The sequence below is a fragment of the Phaseolus vulgaris genome, chromosome 1 (genome assembly GCF_051622355.1).
Source record: "Phaseolus vulgaris cultivar YP4 chromosome 1, ASM5162235v1, whole genome shotgun sequence".
Classification (NCBI taxonomy): Eukaryota; Viridiplantae; Streptophyta; class Magnoliopsida; order Fabales; family Fabaceae; genus Phaseolus; species Phaseolus vulgaris.
This window is the reverse complement of record NC_143498.1, coordinates 16966085-16988935: the sequence shown is the minus strand read 5'-3', so window position 1 is coordinate 16988935 and position 22851 is coordinate 16966085. Positions and strand designations below refer to the sequence as shown.

The 22851-nt window shown below is 35.5% G+C and overlaps 1 protein-coding gene across 6 annotated transcripts; it reads right to left on the bottom strand.

Moving 5' to 3' along the window:
- Window positions 1-153: 153 nt before the first annotated feature.
- Window positions 154-21961, bottom strand: LOC137813600 (histone-lysine N-methyltransferase ASHR3). Of its 6 annotated transcripts, XR_016519659.1 has the most exons (12): window positions 21565-21961; window positions 21329-21475; window positions 20666-20830; window positions 20214-20240; window positions 19793-19910; window positions 19517-19610; window positions 18985-19078; window positions 18763-18841; window positions 18369-18540; window positions 4238-4436; window positions 3729-3809; window positions 154-589 (listed from the first exon to the last, which is right to left on the bottom strand). XR_016519659.1 is itself a non-coding variant. In XM_068615943.2 (11 exons), exons 1-11 carry the CDS (start codon window positions 21811-21813, stop codon window positions 430-432), a joined length of 1386 nt encoding a protein of 461 aa, XP_068472044.1. In that variant the 5' UTR covers window positions 21814-21961; the 3' UTR covers window positions 154-429. The 6 variants fall into 6 exon arrangements, 5 of the variants coding, with proteins under 5 accessions (XP_068472044.1, XP_090156734.1, XP_090156736.1 ...); XM_068615943.2 differs by lacking the exon at window positions 4238-4436; XM_090300608.1 differs by lacking the exons at window positions 3729-3809; window positions 4238-4436.
- Window positions 21962-22851: the final 890 nt, after the last annotated feature.

Below are 22851 nucleotides of genomic sequence, written 5' to 3'. Positions count from 1 at the left end.
CATTTGCTAGTAAAGCAATAAGTCGGGTTAAAGCACATCTTATCTAACATCGTTGATTTTTCTCCATCTATTTTTTGGGATGTACTTCACTTTACAGACTAATAGTACTTCACGATTGATTATTAGGAAAGTTGATTTCAGAATCCTTCACAATTTAGGAATAATACATCAAATTTTAATAAAACTTAATATTGATACTGGTCATTATTCAACACTGCTGTGTGCTAGCTCAGCAATATCAATTTACATGTTTTAATTACTGGGATGAAAATTTGAGTGACAATGCTGTCAATCTTGAATCAATAAATTGTCATTTCCCTCTACAACAAAGGAACAAAATATTTGAGATATTCTTTTCCCGTCATTTCTTTTTCACTTTTTTTGTCTACATTACAACAGTGATGGCTACACTTAATAGGTTGGCATATATCATAGAGCTGTTACCAGCGTAAAGCAAGCATTTGATGTTCGCTTGCGTTTAGAACCCCAACAGAAATCTAGCTTGTCAATTTTCTTTTTCGTCCCTAGAAAGCCTTGACAATTTGCTGCACCACAGTTGCATTTAACCTCTGGACCAAATTGCACAAATCTACAAAGCCAACAAACCAGATAATGTTAAACCTCTATTGTTGGAAGTTGCAGAGAAAAGATCCGACAGAGTAAACAAAGTTATCTGATAGATACCCATTAGTTAGTTATGTTACTAGTTTAGTTGGGTTAGATAGTAAAAAACATACAACGACATATGTTAGAAAGGAGAATGGGCCTGCAGCTAATTCACGACCACTACTGGCTAAAGCACACGAACGACTACGTTTGTGTTGTTTAAGTAGGGGCAGTCTTCGGATTTCGCCCCATTTTATCATAGATGGCCTCATTTTTCACTCACCTACCATTGAAGGCTAAAAGACATTGGTCTCTTCTCTCTTCAAGCAAGCTTGCTAACCTAGAGCACCAAATTGTGTTTCTGCCCTATGCATGGCACACTGGTTAGTTTCATGCCAACGCATGGCATTCAGAAGGAGTTTAACGCCAACATGGCACTTGAGTGAAGTTTTTGACCAACCCATACCACTCTAGTGGAGTCTCCAACTAACCCTCACACTGAAACTAAGAAACTTCATTCTTTGGTCTCTGAAAGTCCACATCTACGGTATACGGACACTGTTTAACATGGTTAACCCTTGTTTAATTAAAAACGTATATTTTTGTTACCTTTACACGTCAACAACTTTTCAAAACTTAAACAATGCAGACAACTCCATAGATGTAGAAGAGGTAGCGTAGAATATAAAATAAAATAACGTCTCATTTTTTTTGGTATGCAATCATAGAAAAAAAAATATAGGTTGGTCAAAATGGTGTGAATTCATAAACTTTATTTATTATTTTACTCATTTCATTAGAATTTCTCTAATTGTAATGCAACTCTCGTGTCCTATATTTGAAACATTAAGTGTCCGAGTGTCCTGTATTTCCATGTCAGAGTTTAAGCTATAGGTTCGCATCCTTTGTGATGTGTTTTATTTATTTCTAAGGGTCTGTGTTTTATACTATATTCTTTCTTTCATGTATATAGGATGAGGAATAATTCTTCTAAAGATATATTATCATATGAGAATATCTTTTTTATGTAAAAAGAAGTCTAATCATCTAAAGAAGTAATTAAACAAATATATCAGATTCAGATCTCTAAAAGATCTCGATTATCACATCATTCTTTTTCAAAATTATTGCTAAACCAACATCACAAGCATGATCAACATTAATGGATTGTTATTGTCCAATCACATTGATTATTACAAGATTATTATTATTATTATTATTATTGTCTTTGTTATTATTATTCTTAAAATCACCATTAATGTCATGATGATCAGTGTCACTAGTAAAAACCACTGCAACAACTACTGCTAACATCATCAACGTCATGGTCACTACTGCAACCACTACTACCATCATCATCTTCACCATCCTTAACACCACCACTACCAATGTCCATACAGTGATAGCTGTGGCAGTCATTGCATTGGTGGCAAATATGGCAATGGTGGCACTAACAAGAACGGTGGTGATAATAACAATCATGATAATGATGGACTAATAACAATCTCCAAAAAAATAGTGTACTAATTGAAATATTTTTTATTTGTTTAGTGAATATTATAGAAATTTGATCTTACGTATTTTAATGCATTTTGTCCCTTTCCATTTGAGAGTCAAAATTATTCATTACCTAAGAAAGGCATTCTCATGATGCTTAAGGGCAAGAAATGGGCATCGGTCGATCAACCAAAATTGCAAGAAACTCTAAAATTTAAATAGCTTTCTTTAATGAAAGCAAAGCCACGAAAAAGAGCTTGCGCAAAAGCTTACCGTATTTACTATTTGGTAGAGATAAGAAACAGAGGGCTAAAGGCTACCTACCCTAAATGCAGGACAGAATGTCACTTAATATCTGCCAAGTTTTGTTGTCAACAGGATTAGCTAAATCCCTGATTTATTTCTTTCTTACTGATGGCCCTGTAATTTCTCTATAATATTTACTTGCACAGATTTACGTACATTTGAACAGCTGATTTACTAGCCGTTTTATTTCATGAATTGACAGACTTGCACAGTTGTAAATTAGGCAAAGTATCCTTATATAGTTATAGACTAAGTTTCCTTGCATAACATTAAAAATTCTCATTAAATGGGGTCTCTCGATGATGAGAGGTATTCAATCAGATTTGATATGGTACCAAAGCTTCAGAACATATTTGTCACCCGGATCATCTACTAATTTGATTTTGGTTGGATACTTAGTACATGATAACTACAACATTTCTTTCTCTATGAAATGCTTCTCTTGTACAAGTGTCGAGGAAAATGATCATGAAGGGAGCTAAAGTGGGAAGGCTATTTCCTCTGCAATTCCTAGAACCTTGTTTTTGGCCAATTAATAATCGGAGTGAGGTGCAGCATAAGATATTAGACCACCCTAACACTCAAATTTTAAAATATTTGTTTCTGCATGGCTTTCTTTGAAATAATTATGATCCTAAATTGTCTAATAGTTATTTCATGAAACTAGGCAAAAGCAAGATTCTTACCCCTCTCCTCATGGTAATCATGTTACCAAATGTTCTAAGAGTTCATAGTTATGGGGTATTTTGCCAAGTGCTTCTCATGGTTATTATAAGTATTGTGACGTTTGTTGAGATTATAGTCAATTCACATGAGTATAGTTTCTTCGCCACAAGGATGAGCTATTTCACATTTTAGACATTTGTTTCCTATGTTCAGTATTAGTTTTCTAAATGTCTAAATTTTATGATATAACAATGGTGGTGGATGTCTCATAAATTTCTCAAATTCATGTCCTTGTACACCTCAATATATTGGAATGGCTGAGAAAGAACCGTCATTTTTTGGATGTTGTATGCACTTTGCTTCTAGAGTCCTTGATGCCTTCTAAATTTTGGGTAGAGACTTTATCAATTGCTGTTTATCTTATTAATTGTTCCCATCAGAAGTTCTGGAATTTGTGTCCCCCATATTATCAGCTATTTGGTCCAGAATTGAGTTAACATAATTTACATCTATATGGTTGTTTTGTTCATGTACCATCTTTTTAAATAGGATTCTCTCAACGATGAGCTATTTAGACAAATTTTATGTATGTCACCATAGAGAATTGTCTACTCTCTCTCAACCAAAGATTAAAAGGGAACGATCAAATTTACCTGTAATCATATGTTAATGGCTCTCCAACTTCTATTGAACGAGCAGCAAATACACCCACACGAGTTTCGCCATCTACTTGCCTAAAAGAAACCACATAAGTTTATACCTAAATATAAAAGGGATGTAGCCAATAAATAGATAAATATATTCATTTTGTTAATTGACAGCAAATATGCCCAATTATTGTCATACAACATATCTGCAAAGAAGGAGCTTATCATAAAGAAGAAAACCTACTAATTAACGATGTTACATGTTAATAACTTAAGCAGAAGAGTATAGACCATTTCATCAATACAGCAGTAAAGGTTTATAATATAAACATTTTTTTAGGTGGGCATGGTCCTTAGTGCTTAAAAATTAATCAGGACCTAAGTAAAGAATTCTATATTAGCATCCATACATATTCTAAGCTGAGAACGTGCAAAAGTAAGATCACGGTATAAGAAAAGAAAGGTGTCTCATAGGTGAGCATTAACAAACACTTGTAGAGTAATATGGAACATACAATTCACTTGTGCAGGAAATGGACTGCCTCATTTCCCTTCATACTTCCTGCTAAAAGCCTAAAGTAACTATTTCTCCTGATGTTTGTCAAGCTATTAATTTAAGTTGCATGTGCACCGAGATGCCAAATCCTCCCATGCTACATATAACAAACTTTGGTCAACCTTGCTCCATAAATAAATTTGTCCCTCCTCTGCAAACTGTTAGGCACAAGCAAATACAACTCGCTGACAATAAGACAAGATTACTGGGAGGAGGTTTAAAAATAATAACTAAGGATATAGTTGTAAGATAGCTTTTACAGCTAAGAGTTTGTTTAGCAAATAAAATCCCTTTTATAGGAAGCTTAGAGGGAAAAGGAGTTAGTTTTGGGAGTTTAAAGAGTTTTGTAACTGAAATAGTCTTGTGGAGAGGAGAGTGCTCCTTCGTATATTTTGTTGTACATTTGGTGAAATAAAGAGGTTCAGATTTTCCATTCATTGTTTTTCTCTTAAAGTAGTGTTGCTTCCTAACAACTTTAGTCTGACATTCCAGATCTGAGTGCATAATGGAAAACATAGGGGATGCTTTGGAGAAATAGGCCAACGAATAGAGGAAGGAAATTGCAGACATGATGTCTCTGGTGAAAGAAAACATACACATGAGAGAGATAAAGGAACTACTTCTTGAGGTCAAGAAAAAAGAAACTGTCAGATGGAGGAGAAAAATAAGTCAATAGGGGCAAGAGAGGACATCAACAACAATGGATTTAATAAGGCCAAGGAAGAATCATTTCACCCTAAGGTGAAAAAGGTGGAGCTGCCCATGTTTGAAGGGAATGATCCACAAAGTTTCGAAGTTCAAAACATCAAAGAATCAGAAAAATTACATCTAGCCTTCAGTGGAATGGAAAGAATTCAGGCCGTTGGTTCAAATTCTGGGGACAAAAAACCAAAAACCCTTCTTGGAAATATCTTGCAACAACACTGTTAAGAAGATTTGTTGCAATAAGACAAACCAAGAGAGTGGAAGATTTCATCAAGGATTTGAAATCTTGGTTGTCTCAAGACAATCAAACATCAGAAGATCAATTGATGGGGTATTTCTTCACATGGAAACATCAGAATATACAAAATCAGGTTTCGCCCGCATGACTCAAAAGACCAAAATCAAGCTATAGAAATTTCATATGATGTGGAGGAGACTATGAAGGATACCCAACACATTAGCATAATCAAGAACCTAATTAAAGTTTTCATTATCAAGGTGGGAGACGAATTGTATCTCGAACATACCATCAATGAAGCACACCCAGTACACACTTGTCCAATGGGTTAGGACAAACATGGCATGGGAGTTGGAAATCTTTCTCTGGTTGACAGTGGCCAAGTTTGGTAAGAGCCAGGAATTAGAGAAACTAGAAATCTTTCATACCTTGAATACGTCAAGAGAAGGGATGGTCCTTTTAGTTGAAGATGAACTTATTAATGAAGCGGGATAGAGTGCAATTAGAGGTAGAGGAAGAGGATTTTTGTTGAAAGAAAGGAGGATGAACATCAAGAGTTATATTATAAGTGGTTGAAGTTATCAACTTGCTAGGCTAGGGTATGACTCGACCACAAATAAAGAAATTACATGGGGAAAGACATGGTCAAAAGGTTTTGATTATAATTGATATTGGTACACAATTTGGAATTAAAGATTGATCTAACAAATTCATATAAGGTTACATTGGGAGATGAGTACAGAAAGCAAACTCGAGGCCAATGAAACAACTTGAATATGAAGATGGGGGATTATAATTTTTTATGGGAGATTTTTTTATACAAATTAGGGGGAGTAGATATCATTTTGGGGATGACTTGGTTAGCCACTTTAGGAGACGTCAAAGTCAATTAGAGGACCCTTACTATAACTCTTTTCTCATTGAGATCAAAGGGTTAAAATCAAAGGTGATCCTAGTTCATCTAAGGCTCTTATTCATTCCAAAGCATTGTTGAAGTTAACAGAAATAGAAGGTATTAACCTTTGGATAGTAGAAGCACAAGGCACAAAAAATTTAGAGAAGCATTAAAGGGAAGTGTCTATAGTTTTGCTTCTTGCAACCAAGGATGGGCAACTTCAACAAATCCTAAAAGCATATAGTATTTGAAGAACCTAAAGGTTTACCTCCTACTAGGGCAATAGACCATGACATTCCTATCAAACCAAGAACAAATCAAGCCCTTGCAAGTATCTTCATTTTCAAAAATATGAGATAGAGAAGCAAGTAGCAGCAATGTTGACAATTGGCATCATCCGTCCTTGCAACAATCCATACTCAAACCATGTGCTTTTAGTAAAAAAAAGATAGGAGTTGGAGATTCTGTATTGACTACAAAACCTTAAATAAATTTCAGATAAATTCCTCATTCCTAAGATGGAAGAATTTTTAGATGAATTATATGGAGTTAAATATTTTTCTAAAATAGACTTAAAGGGCAGACTATCACCAAATTAGGATGTATGAGCCAGAAGATATATGCACAAAACAACTTTTAAACAACATCAAGGGTTATGATTTTTCGGTTATGCCTTTTGGTTTAACTAATGCCCCACCCAACTGCTTTTCAATGTGTAATGAATTCAGTTTTAAAACCATTTCTTAAATACTTTGTTGTTTGACGATATTTTACTAAAATAGACTTAGGGATAGGCTATCACCAAATTAGGATGTGTGAGCCAGCTATACACAAAACAATTTTTAGACCACATAAAGGGCATTATGGATTTTCGGTTATGCCTTTGGGTTTAATTAATGCCCCAACTACTTTTCAATGTGCAATTATTCACTTTAAAACCATTTCTCAAAAGATTTGTTTTGGTCTCTTTTGACGATATTTTGATATACAACAAAACATGGCAAGACCACCTTCACCATGTGAGGCAAGTGATGGAACCCTGCAACAAGAATGTTGTGACTAGCAAGAAAAAAAAAGTTGTTTTGGGAGACAAGAAATAGGTATTTGTTCATGTTATTTCATAGCAAGAACTTTCCACGAACCCTTAAAAGATTGAAGCCATAATGCAATGGCTTATTCCAAAAACTAGCAAAGTCATGAGAGGTTCTTCTGGAACTAACAAGGTATGATCAACATTTATACGAAATAGCCAAACATTTGATAGCTCTATTAAAAAATGAAATTTTGAGTGAACTCAAGACAACCTGAGTGCATTAAAACATATGCAAGCAAGAAGCTATTACTACTCCTCCCCTAGTGATGTCTGATTAATGTAAGCCTTTCTCCATAGAATGTGAGGCTTCAGGAAAAGGATTGAGGGTGGTTTTATTTTGTTGCATAATATAGGAGAATTATTATGTAATTAAGTGCAGATTTTATTCTCTATTTATTAGGACATATTTGTTAGTGATTTGATTTGATTTATACAAATTTAATCATCCATTATTTCTTACTTTCATTACCTATTATTTTCTTCTTTAATTAGGTTGTAAACAGCATATAAATTGAGACTGTAATCACATTTGTAAATCACATCAGAAATACATTCCATCTATTTTTTTCTATTTCTTTCAACTTGGAATCAGAGCTCTTGATCCGGGAGACTCTACTTCTACAATTCTTTTTTTCAGCAGCCTTCATTGCTGCAGTTACTTTTCTGGGCAGCATTCATTGTTGCAATTACTTTTTTGAGCAACATTCATTTCTGCAATTACTTTTTTGGACAGTCTTTATTCCTGTAATTTTTTTCCCCTTCGTTGACGCACTACCACTTTTTGTTGTTGACCGTCACTACCACCGTCAGCCGACCGCCACCTACCGTCGACCACCGTCGTTGACCAACGTTGATCGCCACTGCCGGAAAAATTTTCCAACGTATTTTTTTCAAACAAAACCACCACCAGTTTTTTCCTACAAAGCCTAATCGATTTTGTCTTATTGTTGTCAACTCTTACCAATGTCAACTAAAAATACAACCCCTCTTAGCTCCAATGATTTGGAGGTGTTGCAAAGCAACTATCGTCTCGATGAAAACAACTACCTGCAATGGGCCCAGTTGGTTCGTGCTACTCTCAAGGGAAGGAAAAAATTGAATCACCTAGAAGGGAACCCTCCAGCCAAAACTGGTTCTACATATGAAGATTGGGACGATGAAGACTCTCTCATCATGACCTGGTTATGGAATTCTATGACACCAGAGATTAGCCGAAATTATGTTCTTCTCCACTGCTAAGGAGATTTGGGAAAACCTTTGTCAAACATACTCTTTGAAGAAAGATATTGTAGCATGTTACAAGATAGAAAACAAGATCTTCTATACTAGCCAAGGGAGACTGTCAGTAACAAGCTACTAGGGTATGTTGAATGGTTTATGGATCAAATTAGATCAATATCAAAATTTGAAAATGAAGTGCACATATGACTTTATCGCACTAGCACAATTCCTTGAAAGGATGCAAATAATTAAATTTCTTTCTGGATTGAACTCTAAATTTGATCCAATTAAGATTCAGATTTTGGGTAAGAAAAAACTTCCTCCTCTGTCGAAAGTTTTTCACATTGTACGAGGGAAAGGGACTCAGAGGTCAGTAATGTTGGATGGGGGCAACTCCGTTGATAGTTCAGCTCTGGCTGTTGGCAACTCTGTTGATAATTCAGCTCTGGCTACTGGCAAGAGCCTTATAAAAGGTCCATTTTGTTCATTTGGAAAGCCTCCCACAAAGGTTAATCGTGATGATCGTTGGTGCAATTATTGTAAGAAGACGGGTCATACTAAGGAAAGGTGTTTCAAACTTCATGGAAAGGAGAAGATCTTGGAACGTACTGGAGGATTCAAAGGTACCATACAAAGGCATGCTAATCAGGCATCATCTAACTTTGAAACTCAAATAGCATAGGAGATCCCATCACTAAACAAAGAAGAATTGGAACATTTACAAGCTCTCATGAACTCTCTTAGTAAGACTTGCTCTTGTTCTTTAACCATGAGTGGTAAGAGTTCAAGCTTCTTATCCTTTAATGCTTATAGTACTGAGAATATTTGGATTATAGACTCTGGTGCTACTGATCATATGACACCTCATTCCTCTTGTTTTTCATCCTACAATGCCTTATCTTGTAACCAACATATTCCTGTTGTTAATGGTTCCAATACCCCCATTACTGGTCGTGGTAACATCCACCTCCAACCTTCCTTTCCTTTAAAAAATGTGCTTCATGTTACCAATCTATCTAATAACCTTTTGTCTATTCATAAGATTATCCAATATTTAAATTGTGCAGTGATATTTTTATTTCTCATTGTGTTTTCGAGGATCTTGCCACAGGGAGGACGATTGGATTGGCTAAAGAGCAGGGCGGGTTATATTACTTACAACAAGAAGAAAATAAAAAGTGTTGGACTACAGGCACACACTTCTAGTCTTTAGCAAGGCACAAAATCTTGGTCATCTTCTCATATATGACTTCAACACAAACGTCTTGGTCATCCTCCTTTTAGTACCTTAAAGTCCTTATTTCCTGTTTTATTTACAAAATTATCATTTGAGTCTTTTCATTGTGATGTTTGTCAGTTTGCTAAACACCATAGAACAACTTTTTCTCCAAATAATAATAGAAGTTCTAAACCTTTTGATCTTATTCATTCAAATGTATGGGGACCTTCACCAATTCGTAATATCTCGGATGCAAAATGGTTTGTCATTTATTAATGATTGTACTCGAGTTACCTGGATATTCCTCATGAAAGATAGGTCTAAAGTATTTCACTTGTTTGTAAATTTTTACCAAATGATTCAAACACAATTTGAAAGTCCAATTAAGAGATTGTGTTCTGATAATGGAAAAGAATATGTGAACCAAAACTTTTCTAAGTTCCTTAAGGAAAATGGAGTTGTTCATGAATTAACTTGTGTGGACTCTCCTCAACAAAATGGGGTTGCTGAAAGGAAAAATCGTCATCTCCTTGAAGTTACTAGAGCTTTACTTTTCCAAACTTTTGTTCCTAGTTCTTATTGGGGGGAAGCAATCCTGACCACCACTTATTTGATCAATAGATTACCCTCTCAGGTTCTAGAGGGTGTTAGCCCGATTAGCTTATTACCACATTTTATCCTTTTATTCCTATTATGACTAGTCTTCAGACTCGTGTCTTTGGTTGTGATGCTTTAGTCCATGTTCATAGTCTTTATCGAGTTAAGTTCGATCCTCGCGCCATCAAATGTGTATTCATCGGTTATGCCCCCCACAAAAAGGGGAACAAATGTTATCACCCTCAGAGTCGTAAAGTTTATATTTTCAAGGATGTCACCTTCGATGAAACAGAGTCTTTCTTTCCTAATTCTCAGCTTTAGGGGGAGAGTATTCAAGAAGAAGCTGAGAACCTTGAGTTGTCACCTTTTCCATTGTTGCAAGATTCCATTCTTAGGGACAATGAAAAAGGCCTTATGCCAGAGAAGAATAATGAAGACAAATACTTTGGAAAACAATATCAACGAAGGCAACAAGAACCCGTCTTGGTCAAACAACAACTTCAATTGTCTGAACCGAAGGTAAGTACTCATACCTATGAGACTCTTGAGGACACCTTAAATGAAAATAACCTAGATGATTTACCTATTGCCTTGAGAAAAAAAAAAAGATCTTGTACCAAATATCCTATATCCCAATTTGTGTCTACAGAAAAACTTTCTATACAGCACCAGAGTTTTCTTTCAACTATTGATTCTATCATAATCCCTATATCAGTACAAGAAACCTTAAAAGATGAGAATTGGGTTCGAAACATGAATGAAGAAATGAGGGCATTAGAAAAGAATGAGACTTGGGAGATTGTAGAGAAACCAAAGGATAAGAAGGCAGTGGGTTGTCGGTGGATATACACAGTTAAGTATCAGTTTGATGGCACATTGGATCGATATAAGGCAAGGTTGGTTGCAAAAGGGTACACTCAAACCTATGGGATAGATTATGAGGAGACTTTTGCTCAGTGGCAAAAATGAATACAGTTAAAATTATTCTCTCCTTGGCAGCACACTTTGGTTGGGAGATGCATCAATTTGATGTTAAGAATGCCTTCTTGCATGGAAGCTTCGAGGAAGAAGTATACATGGAGATTCCACTTGGTTATGGTGCTATTAATGAAGGGGATGAGGTGTGCAAACTTGAGAAGGCCCTATATGGTCTTAAACAATCACCTCGTGCTTGGTTTGGAAGGTTTACTCAAGCTATGGTATCTGTGGGGTACCGACAAAGCCAAGGTGACCATACTCTGTTTATAAAACATTCTGAGAATGGTAAACTCACTCTACTTTTGGTTTATGTAGATAATATGATTATTACAGGTGATGATGAGATTGAAAAACAAAATTTGAAAGAGAGATTGTCTGCTCAATTTGAGATAAAGAATCTTGGGAAGCTGAAGTACTACCTTGGAATAGAAGTTGCTTACTCGAGACAGGGCATCTTTATTTCTCAAAGGAAATACATCCTTGATCTTCTCAAAGAGACCGGTAAGTTGGGTTGTAAGACCACTGGAGTGTCAATAAAGCAAAATCATAGGATTGGAAATGATAAGAAAAACCCAAAAGTAAAGAAGACACAATATCAAATACTTGTGGAAAAACTCATTTATTTATCACTCACTAGGCCAAACATAGCCTATGCAGTTAGTGTGATTAGCCGATCTATGCATGATCCAAGAGAAAGACACTTGTAGGCAATAAATAGAATTATTCAATACTTAAAAGCCTCTCCAGGGAAAGGTTTGCTATTCAAAAAGGGAGAAAACTTATCCATGAAAGTATATACTAATGTTGATTATGCAGGATCAATTATTGATAGGAGATCCACCACAGGCTATTGCATGTTCTTGGGTGGAAACCTGGTGACATGGAGTAGCAAGAAACAAAATGTAGTTGCAAGATCAAGTGCAAAGGCAGAATTTAGAGTCATGGATCAAGGGGTTTGTGAACTACGATGGATGAAGATCCTACTTGATGACCTCAAAATAAAATATGAAGCTCTTATGGGTTTGGCATGTGATAATAAGCCCGCTATCAATATTACACACAATCCAGTTCAACATGATCGAATAAAGTACATAGAGATAGACCGACATTTTATTAAGGAGAAGTTGGATAATGGTCTTATAGCCACTGAGTACATCCCTTCAAGAGTCCAATTGGCAGATATGTTTATGTTAGGATCCCAAACAGAAAACCCAGAATCCCTCCCAAACACAACAAGAAGAAAGAAAACTCTGTTTTATTACAGTGCAGAACAGAACACCCAAAAGGGTTACAAAGGAGAATAGCTCCTTTCACACAGGTTTAATCCTGTCAACTTCTTACAACAATTCCGATCCCCTTCCCCACAGCAGGTTGGTCTTTATTTAATGACCCCCTCACCACAACTAACTAACCCAACAACTAACTAACCCGCTCAACCCTTATTTTTAAATTTCATTCTATGATACACCCTCCCAGTGCTGTCTTTATTTTCCTGCCTAACATTACTCATTTCTGACAAAACAACCTTGTCCTCAAGGTTGAAATCAGGTCACTGCTCCTTGATGTTCTTTTTCCAAATCTTCCTCAATCTGTCCCCACCCAGAATGATTCACCTTTGTAGGGTCTTCCTCATCTTCTGCGCAAATGATAACCCTCAAATTCTTTTCGGGGCAGCGATGTCCGGGACCGTACGCCCCTCCACAATGGAAACATCTTCCCTCTTCCCTTCTTCTCACATATTCGGGATAGGGAAGGGTCCTGGACCCCCTGTTTCTGGATCTTTCTCCTGGCCGAAACTCTCTATTGGAAGAAGAAGACTCATTCCTTGCTGTGCTAGCCAAACTAGACGAGACTGGCCCACTATTTCCCTTATGCAAATCTGTGTGGCATGTTATCCCGGTGCTTCCTTGATAATGCAGAAAAGACGCATTATTCCTATGCTCAAAACTGCTAATTTTTTCTTCCCTAAAGGACTCCTCAACATCCAGCGCAATCTCCATGGCTCTCATCAATTCTTTGGGGTCGTGCGGTCTGATTTGGTTACGAATCTTGGACTGTAATCCAGAAAAAAAATACCCAAGCAGCCGTTCTTCCCCAATTTGTGGTGCTTGTGACACTAACAACTCAAAATCTTGAATGTATTCATCAATTCTTCCACATTCTGTTTGATCTTTGCCAGCTTCTCAAAAACAGAACTTCTCTCCTTTCCCCCAAACCTCCTATTCAGCGCCATGGAAAACTCTTCCCAAGAAGGATTCTTGGAGTTCTTTCTCCAAAAACTGAACCAAGGACTGGCGCTTCCCTCCATACTGATGAAGGCCAGTTTTAATCTTTCACCAGCTGTCACATTCTGCACCTCAAAGAATTTTTCAGCTCTGGCCAGCCAACCCATTGGGTCCCCGCCCTCAAAAACCGGTAATTCCACTCTCCTACCCCACGACTTCATCTCTCCTTCATTCATCTTTTCCCATTGGCTATCCTGTCTTGATGGTTCCTCCACTCTTTCCTCACCATTCACCGAACTCTCTCCCCCTTCCGACCTTCTATCTCCTTTCTTGAGATCCCGCAACATTTCTTTGATTTCTTTCAACTCCAGCATGCCTTCTTTCAACCCCAGAATTTCTGCTCTTATTTCAGCATTCCATTTCAATTGCTCGCTGGTAAATTTCTCTACTGCTGCCATCCTCTGTTCCATCTTTTCTTCCTCACTCTCTGTTTTTTTTAGATCCGGCAGGTCGGACCAAACTGTTAGGATCCCAAACAGAAAACCCAGAATCCCTCCCAAAACACAACAAGAAGAAAGAAAACTCTGTTTTATTACAGTGCAGAACAGAACACCCAAAAGGGTTACAAAGGAGAATAGCTCCTTTCACACAGGTTTAATCCTGTCAACTTCTTACAACAATTCCGATCCCCTTCCCCACAGCAGGTTGGTCTTTATTTAATGACCCCCTCACCACAACTAACTAACCCAACAACTAACTAACCCACTCAACCCTTATTTTTAAATTTCATTCTATGATACACCCTCCCAGTGCTGTCTTTATTTTCCTGCCTAACAGTTTACTAAGGGACTTTCCACAAAACAATTCAAAGATCTTACTTGCAAGCTGGGAATGATAGATATACATTCAATAGCTTGAGGGAGAGTGTTGCATAATCAGGAGAATTATTCTGTAATTAAGTACAGATTTTATTCTTTATTTATTAGGACAGATTTGTAGATGATTTAATTTGATTTGTACAGTTTTAATCATCCATTATTTCTTACTTTCATTACCTATTATTTCATTCCTTAATTAGGTTGTAAACAGTCTATAAATTAAGACTGTAATCACATTTGTAAATCACATCAGAAATACATTCCATCTATTTCTTTCAACTTATTCCAAGACAAAATTTCCTTCCTTAATTAGGTTGTAAACAGTCTATAAATATAGACTGTATTCACATTTGTAAATCACATCAGAAATACATTCCATCTATTTCTTTCAACTTATTCCAAGACAAAAAGACCCATAGTTTATTTCAATAAGGGTTTAGCATAAACATCTCACCAAATCTATATATGAAAAATAGCTTATGTCTCTAGTCTTAGCTATTCAACATGGTGTCCTTACTTCTTGGGACAAACATTCATAGTGTATACACATATCAGAAAAGGCACGTGTTAGTACAATGTATCACAACTCAGAATCAACAAAACTAGCTAGACAAGTTATTAAGGAATGAATTTGACATCATTTATAAAGTGGGAAAAGCAAATTGAGTAGTGATCACCTTACAAAGGGAAGAAGACAAGAAGTTGAAGCCCATATCTAAACCTTTTTGGCAATATATTGCATCTATTGATGAGGACATTAATCTTAATATGGTTTTGTCAAAAATAAAGGAAGATGTTTAACCAAGGATCCACTAAAAATAAAAATAAAAGAGACCATATTTGAGAGAGTTTGAATCACACCTCTGTTACGCTCTCATATTTTTAGTGTTAGAATTTTGATACAATGAGTAGAAGGAAGAGCAAATATCAAAAGCCAAAACAAGAGTCCTAGGTAAAGAGATAGGTACAACTCATAGGCATTGCATGTAGTAGTTTTCCAATACAACTACTTACTACCTATATTTAATACCTATTCTAACATATCCAAACCTCCACCCCCATTAAACTTTGTAACATGATTGATTGTATTACAAAGGAAGATTAGTGTTGGCAAGATCGTCTCAATGGATTCCTAAGTTACTACAACAATTTCATACCGAGAGACATTCAGAAATATGTCGCACTTTTCACCATGACGAAGTATGTGGCAGCCTATCATGTATGCCAATGTAGTTAATATTTGACTTCATCTCCAACAAGGCTTTTGCAACCCTTATTAATACCTAATGTCACAAGGGAAGATGTTAATATGGATTTCATTGTGAGCCTACCTAAATTTAAGTGTTTGGTACTATCTTGGTGGTGGTAGATAGATTGAGCAAGTATGGTCATTTCATCTTAGTAAACACCCATATTCAGCTCTCTCTATTGCTGAAATATCAATCTAGGAAATAATTCGTTTTCATGGGGTACCTAGTTCAATTGTTACTAATCACAACCCAACATTTACAAGTTTATTTTGGCTGAAGTCATTTAGGCTACAAGACGCCAAGTTGAGGATGAGTACCAACCTTCCACCACCAACTATCAAATGGACAAACCAAGGTCCTCAATAAGACCTTAAAAACATATCTATATTGTTTTCATTTTAAGCAACCAAAAGTTTGGAAAAATACTGGTACGATATCAGTTTCCAAAGTGTCCTTAATTGCACTCCTTTTGAGGTGGTGCATGGTCATCCTCCTCCTTCAACATACCTGAAAAAACTTTGGTGGAAGGTGCGACGCATGACCTTATGAAAAGAGATGACACTTTGAGACATTTGAAGCTTCATTTGCAAAGAGCAAAAGCTCAAATGACAATTCAAGCTAATGTTTATCACAAATTTTCCAAGATCAAACTAAGTGATTGGGTGTATCTAAAAATTTGGCCACATAGACAAATCTTTGTGTCTAATAAACTTCCCAAATTGTTAGCAAGTTACTACAGACCATATTGTTTCTTTAGCAAATCGATGAAGTGGCTTTCAAATTAGAGTTACCACAACAAACTCAAATTCATCTGGTGTTTCAAGTATCTTAAGAAGGCCATCAGGTAACACTTTGGGGAAGTTGCTCTACCTCTAAAATTGCAAGGAACTACAAAATTGTTCCTTCAATCTTACATTCAAGGAAGACACAAGATCACCAAAAATATTACTTCAATACAACAAGTGTTAGTGCAATACAAAGGAAAACAACTAAGGAATGGATGTGGGAAGATTTATCTACTATTCAAAATCAATTTCCTAATTTTAACCTTGAGGACAAGGTTAATTCTGAGGAGGGTGGCATTGTTAAGAAAAAGCAAATGCAACATGTTGACACTAAAACAGGGTTACAAGATAAGAGGAGATTTAAAAACAATAACTAAGAATACAATTGTAGGGTAGCTTTTACAACTATGAGTTTGTTAGTAGCTAGGATCCCTTTTAGAGGAAGCTCAGAGGGAAAATCGTTAGTGTGGGAGTTTTAAGAGTTTTGTAATTGGAATAATAATGGAAAGGAGAGTGCTCCTTTGTATCTTTTGTTGTACATTTGGTCAAATAAAGAGGCTCAAATTTTCTATTCATTGTTCTTCTCTAAAATAGTGATGTTTCATAACACCAACAAACTTCAAAAATAATTCAATTAATTGGAACCGCTGAATCCAATCAGCCCATGTTTTGGATAAGACTTAAGCGAATATAATTTATCCATCTAACAATTTGTGAAGCAAAGTAGTCATAATGGTCTTAAAGAGTCAAATATATGTTCAATCTCATTTAGAATATAGCAGCATAGTTACAGAACACCAATTGATAAACTAACAAAACATAATATTGAACACAAATCACACACCAAATAGCAATATACAAGCTACCCTACGAAGAGTGCCCTATCTACAAACTAAAAAATACACTATAATGAATGAAGACAGGGAAATGGTAATTGGTAGGATTGTGTTTCACAATGTATAACAAGAAAAATACTCCCTCCAGCCTTTTCTATAGGCTTAATTAACTAATTCATTAGGATTTAAAAACTGAGTTAATTTGGTTAATGTCGTAAATTTGTTATAAATTTATTGGTTCTCCAAAATTATCCTTAAAATTAACAAGACATTTTTTTCAAATATTTTATGTTTTAATTTTTTTAATCTCACATCATGTGTGTGTATATTTATATTTATATTTATATATATATATATATATTGCTTTAATTTTTACTAGCTATGCATGTGAATAATCAAAGTAAATTTTAAAAAATGCTCTATATACAAAACAAAGTTAAACTCCCAAAGTGCCTAATACATTGACATACTTTACTTACAATTAATTGAACTCAGAAAAAATGACTGGTAAAGGAAATTTTATGAAAAAATAATTAATGTGGAAGACATGCCAGATTGGGTTTATAAAAAGGACCAAATCAAACATTGCATTTGGTTCTTCTAAAAAGGACCGAAGGACATAATTCGCTATTTTAGAAACAGATCACGACAAAAGATAGCTTATGGAATATTGCAGAATTCAAAAGAAATCTAATAATCTAAGAAATGCATCCCATGTCCTTTTGTCTCGATTAACAAAGAAGATACGTGATTGACAGCATAAATGTTATCTATACCAGCCACTTTCTAAGAAGTTGAAAAGAAAAACCAGTTCAGTATCTGATCTAAAACATGCATACGAAGCACATCCTATTTGAGTACATGCTGTTATCTGAGATTGTTTACGGGTTTCTTTGGGAGGGAATAAGCACACCATTATAATTAAGGGGTTTTTTTTCAAATGTCGGCAAATCTCGTGCTAAGGCTTGAGTATTCTATTAATATTCAGTTTGCCTGTAAAAAAATATTTCATTACATTAAGTAAACCAAAGTACATAATATCAGGTTATACTTCACACAAGTTTTTAATAATAATTTGGTTCACTAGGAAACAGCATATCTGTTGATTAATCTCTGAAGAGTGAGAAAATAATGCAGCCTAGGATGAGTTTGATGCTATTTGACACTAACCACTTTTCCAAAACACAGTTGGGATCGCAGCTATGGTTCAAAAAGCGTGAAGTATTTCCTTTGAAAGTTGCATCGATTGTGAAGTCTTTCCGAATCTCACACATGTAAAAATTATGTACACCCATGTATTTCATGTCCCAGAGCCTCTTCTCACATAAAGCATCGTCAATTACTGCAGCATAATTTTTTCTAGTTAAATGGATTAAAGGCATAGCATAAAGATATAAGCTACAGAAAACATGTGGTATAGAAGGTCATATGCTTTTAAAACTTTCCTGAATAAATGACATTTTATATTTTCTGAAGGACGTACTCAACTATGGTTACCAAAAGAAAGCAACATAAACAATGTTTGACATTATGAAACTAGAAGCCACATAGAAATATGAACTACCTTCGCCAATATACTCAACTATAAATCCACCTTTATCAATGGTTTCGGCGGCCTCCACTCCCCATCCACAATGTTCAGTCTAAAAAAAAAAGGACGTGTAATAATTTGTACCAATATTTTTTAATTCTTGAGCCTAATAGAAGGGAAACCCACAAAAAAAATATAAACATGCTTCAAAATAAAAATATATTGTGTCCATCTTGATGCAGTAAAATTTCACACCTTGACTATCTTGATCTTTTTATCCTTGCGAAATGGACGATTATTGCAATTTTCAGAGCAGCGACATGCTTTTGAGCAACTTATGCATTGAACCCTGATGGATGATATACAATAATTAATGTATAAACCTGTTGATTAAATCTTACTACTCAAGCATATTAGTATTAAATGTTCACAACCAATTACAGTGACACGTAATGTGCCACGTTATATTAAGTATATAATTGTCAGTGTACAACACTACAACCTCTTTAATTCACAGAGAGAAGGTGATCATAATTTTATAGACCAGACAAACAATATTTCTCAGTGTAATTTGTAAACACAATAGGAGTAGCAGGCATCAATATTTCTATCCTTCATGTCTGGGATCAAAAAAATTTCAACGTAAAAAAATCATTTATTTGTAGAATAAGCAATACAAAAATAACTCATCATGAATGATAATTAAAAGACCTACACTATGTCTACATCACCTACATCTACAAGAAGTTTCATCCAAAAGAAAAAAGACTCCGGTACATGTATGTACCTGCACACACAATCATCAGAACATGTAGAACTGCAACTGGTGCACCCTGCACCATCATCCACATTACTACGTTTCTTCTTTACTAAGTATATATCTGATATTAATTCAGGCTAGCAACATGATGAGCAGTGAAGTACTTAACTTGAAAACTATTAATTAGACCAAGAATAAAAATCAAGTTCTTTTACTTAACATTCTAAAAGGGCTACACAAATTCTAAATTTATTAAATATAATAGCTGCTTCCCTATAGCACACAAGAAAACAAGTAGGATACTGCGTCTTATGTGTACATATGGTGGTGGCTGCTCCATCTTACTGTCCATGTCTTTCCAGGAGGAATCGATCTTAAACTCCTCACTGATAAATGGAAGAGGCAAGCGACAAAATACTTCCTGGAAAAAGATGAGAGGAAATTTTCAAAACATATATTAACAATACTACAAAATTCTTACGCAAGAAGCTGGTTTCACTCATTCAAACATACAAGAAACCAGCATATATAATGAACAATCAAAGTCATTAAAATACAGAATCCTTCAGAAGTTTGTATTAATTAATTTAATAATATACATTCCTTTCTTTCTCAAACACGATATATATTATTCATCTTACATCCATAAATATCGAAAAAGGTCAGAACAGGATATATATATATGTAAGTGCATTAGATGTAAAATATTTTTCACAAGCCTTACCGAAATGTCACTTGTTGAAGCATCAGGCTGCCCATCCAACAAATACAACATTCCTGTCAGCCAGCCTAATCAATGAAAAATACCAATAAAAAAATAAAACTTTGAAAAGAAATATCTAAATCAAGTGAGGCTATAAAAATTGATATCAATCCAAGTAGAAGCAGTTTTAAACCTTAAAAGGCATATATTTGCACATGTGACAAGCAAGTCAATTAAAACATCAATAAAACTTACGACTGTGGAGTGACATTGGAACCATAACCAATACCGAGATATTTTTAAAAGGAAAGATGGGACGAGGTAAATAAAGAAACACAAGATTAGATATTCTAAGCAGAACAAATAACTGAATTTGAATATGAGCGGGAATCTAGCTGAAGGAGATACAGCAGGTTGCAGTATAATCAATAAGCAGAAACAGTAAAAGATTCTGGTGAAAAGAAAAAATTGACCTTCCTATCCAAGCGCCAATCAGAAGGATGCCTCCAGCAAACAGCTAGACCAGGATGATCTTTTAGCAGCAAAACTGCATCTGGCCATGGTGCACATTTATTATGGAACGCAATTTTACATCGTACACACCTCAAGTGCTTTTTTTGCTTGCAAATGAAGCATACCTGTCCATTGAAGGACTCGATAAGAGAATGGCAAGACAAGGAAGACAAAATAAGGAAAAAGACTGTGGATGCGGTTCAGTAAACAGCTTAATCCAATAACTATTCATTAAGCTCTTGTTAAATGATGAAAATTATTCAAAAGTTTGACCGTGTACTTATGGAAGAGTTTAGCACACATCAACATTATAGAACTTGTGATCAATCTCCCTTTCCACATGTGTTCATACCACCCCAAGTTCATGGCAAGACACAAATAATCTAACATTCACTGAGTGTGTTAAATATCAGCAAAATGATAAATCAAATATTACCTTCTATAAATTTCATTAGTCAGAAGAAAACAATAATTCACATGAGAAAGCATGGATAAGCTAATATCTAAAAAAAAGTGTCCATTCATCGTGTAATCCATATGTCCAAAGGCAAATCAGTGTATTAAGGAAGTGAGGGTCGATGTCAGTAGGAAAGAGACCAATGTTGCATTCACTAAAAACCTACATGCTGTGGACACTTGTATTTTTTCAGACTGGTAGCTCCAACAGAATCTTTTACACATTCAGAATGGAAGCGAGCGTCACATCCGCGAACCGAACACACTACCTCCTCACCAGGGTAGATAAAATGGCGGCAAAAACAACATTCCTCCTGAACACACGCACATACCAATTAGTTGCATGCAAAAATAATTAATCATTAATTTGAAAAAAAATTTGAAAACATAGTAAAAAAAATACCATCTTGGGAGCGCCAACAAGAAATGGATGAGAGAAGGGATCTTTGAGGCGATCCTGGAAGGCTTTGTGAGAGGCGGGCTTCTTGACCCGATCGAGTGAGCCGCGGGTGCGCTTAACAACCCGATGCTCGAAGGCAGGCTCCGAAACGAAGGCATCGGGTAGGGTTTTGACGGGAGCGTCTGCGACATCGGAGGAGCAGTGAGAGAGTGTGAGAGTCGAAGACAGAGACAGGTTCCCTAAATCTGGCATTGCCGAAATACTTAGGAGAAAGTTGCCGACAGAGGCAAAGGGAGAGAGAAAAGATGCAGAGAGGGAAAGCGAAAGATGAAGATGAAGAAGAAGAGGAAGAGGAAGATGAACAAGAAGAAATGAGCGGGAAAATGTGATTTTCAGAAGATGCAGTGAAATACCGAAAGAGGCATATCACCAATTCTATATTTACGATTCTGCCACTTCCTTGTTCCTTGCAACCTTGTCCGGTTCAATACTGAGGGGACCGCTAGTTTTGAATTTTGGTCACCAAGGACAAAAGTGGCTATTCCAAATAAAAACTAATTTGTACCTTGTTAATTAGAATAGTGGAAATATATGCACATCTGTGTTTTCCTTTTTTTTATATAATAATAAAAAAAAATTTAAAATAAATAGTTTTATCATAATTATTAAATTTAAAATAACAAAAGAATAATGATTTTACCAAATAATAGAGATGTTTCAAATGGAGTGGAGATACTTAGTGGAAATTAATGTTATTTTATTTGATATGTGAAATTTAGTGTGAGAATCTAATGAGGGTGAAAGAATGCTCTTTCTTTCTTTTTATTTAGGTTATTTTGTCATTTTGTAATTGATAAAGCAGTTAGCATAGTAGTTTTGAATTTAAATTGTGAACATTCATTCTTTCTTTTTTTCTTTGCATTTTGTTATAATGTCTTTCAAAAATATTTTAACTTCTCACTCTTTAACTCTCCCACTTTTTTATTAACCTCCCCACTTCCCTCTAACTCTTATTTTAAACGACTAACCCACAATCTTTTTATGAGAAATTATTTTCGAAGAATAAGAAGGCAAAAGAAGGAGAAGTGTCATTCGTTGTGTTCCTATGTTTGCTCTCAAACGAAAGTTCCCTTCTTCTATTAGAAAAGACCAAGCAAGTTAAACATATATTATCATACTGTCAAGGAAATCCGACGGGGTTGTGGAGACCTCCAACGGTGATACAAACCAACTCGACAAACAAATGACTAAGGACACCACAAACTCTTCACAACTAGGTCTGTCATCTCG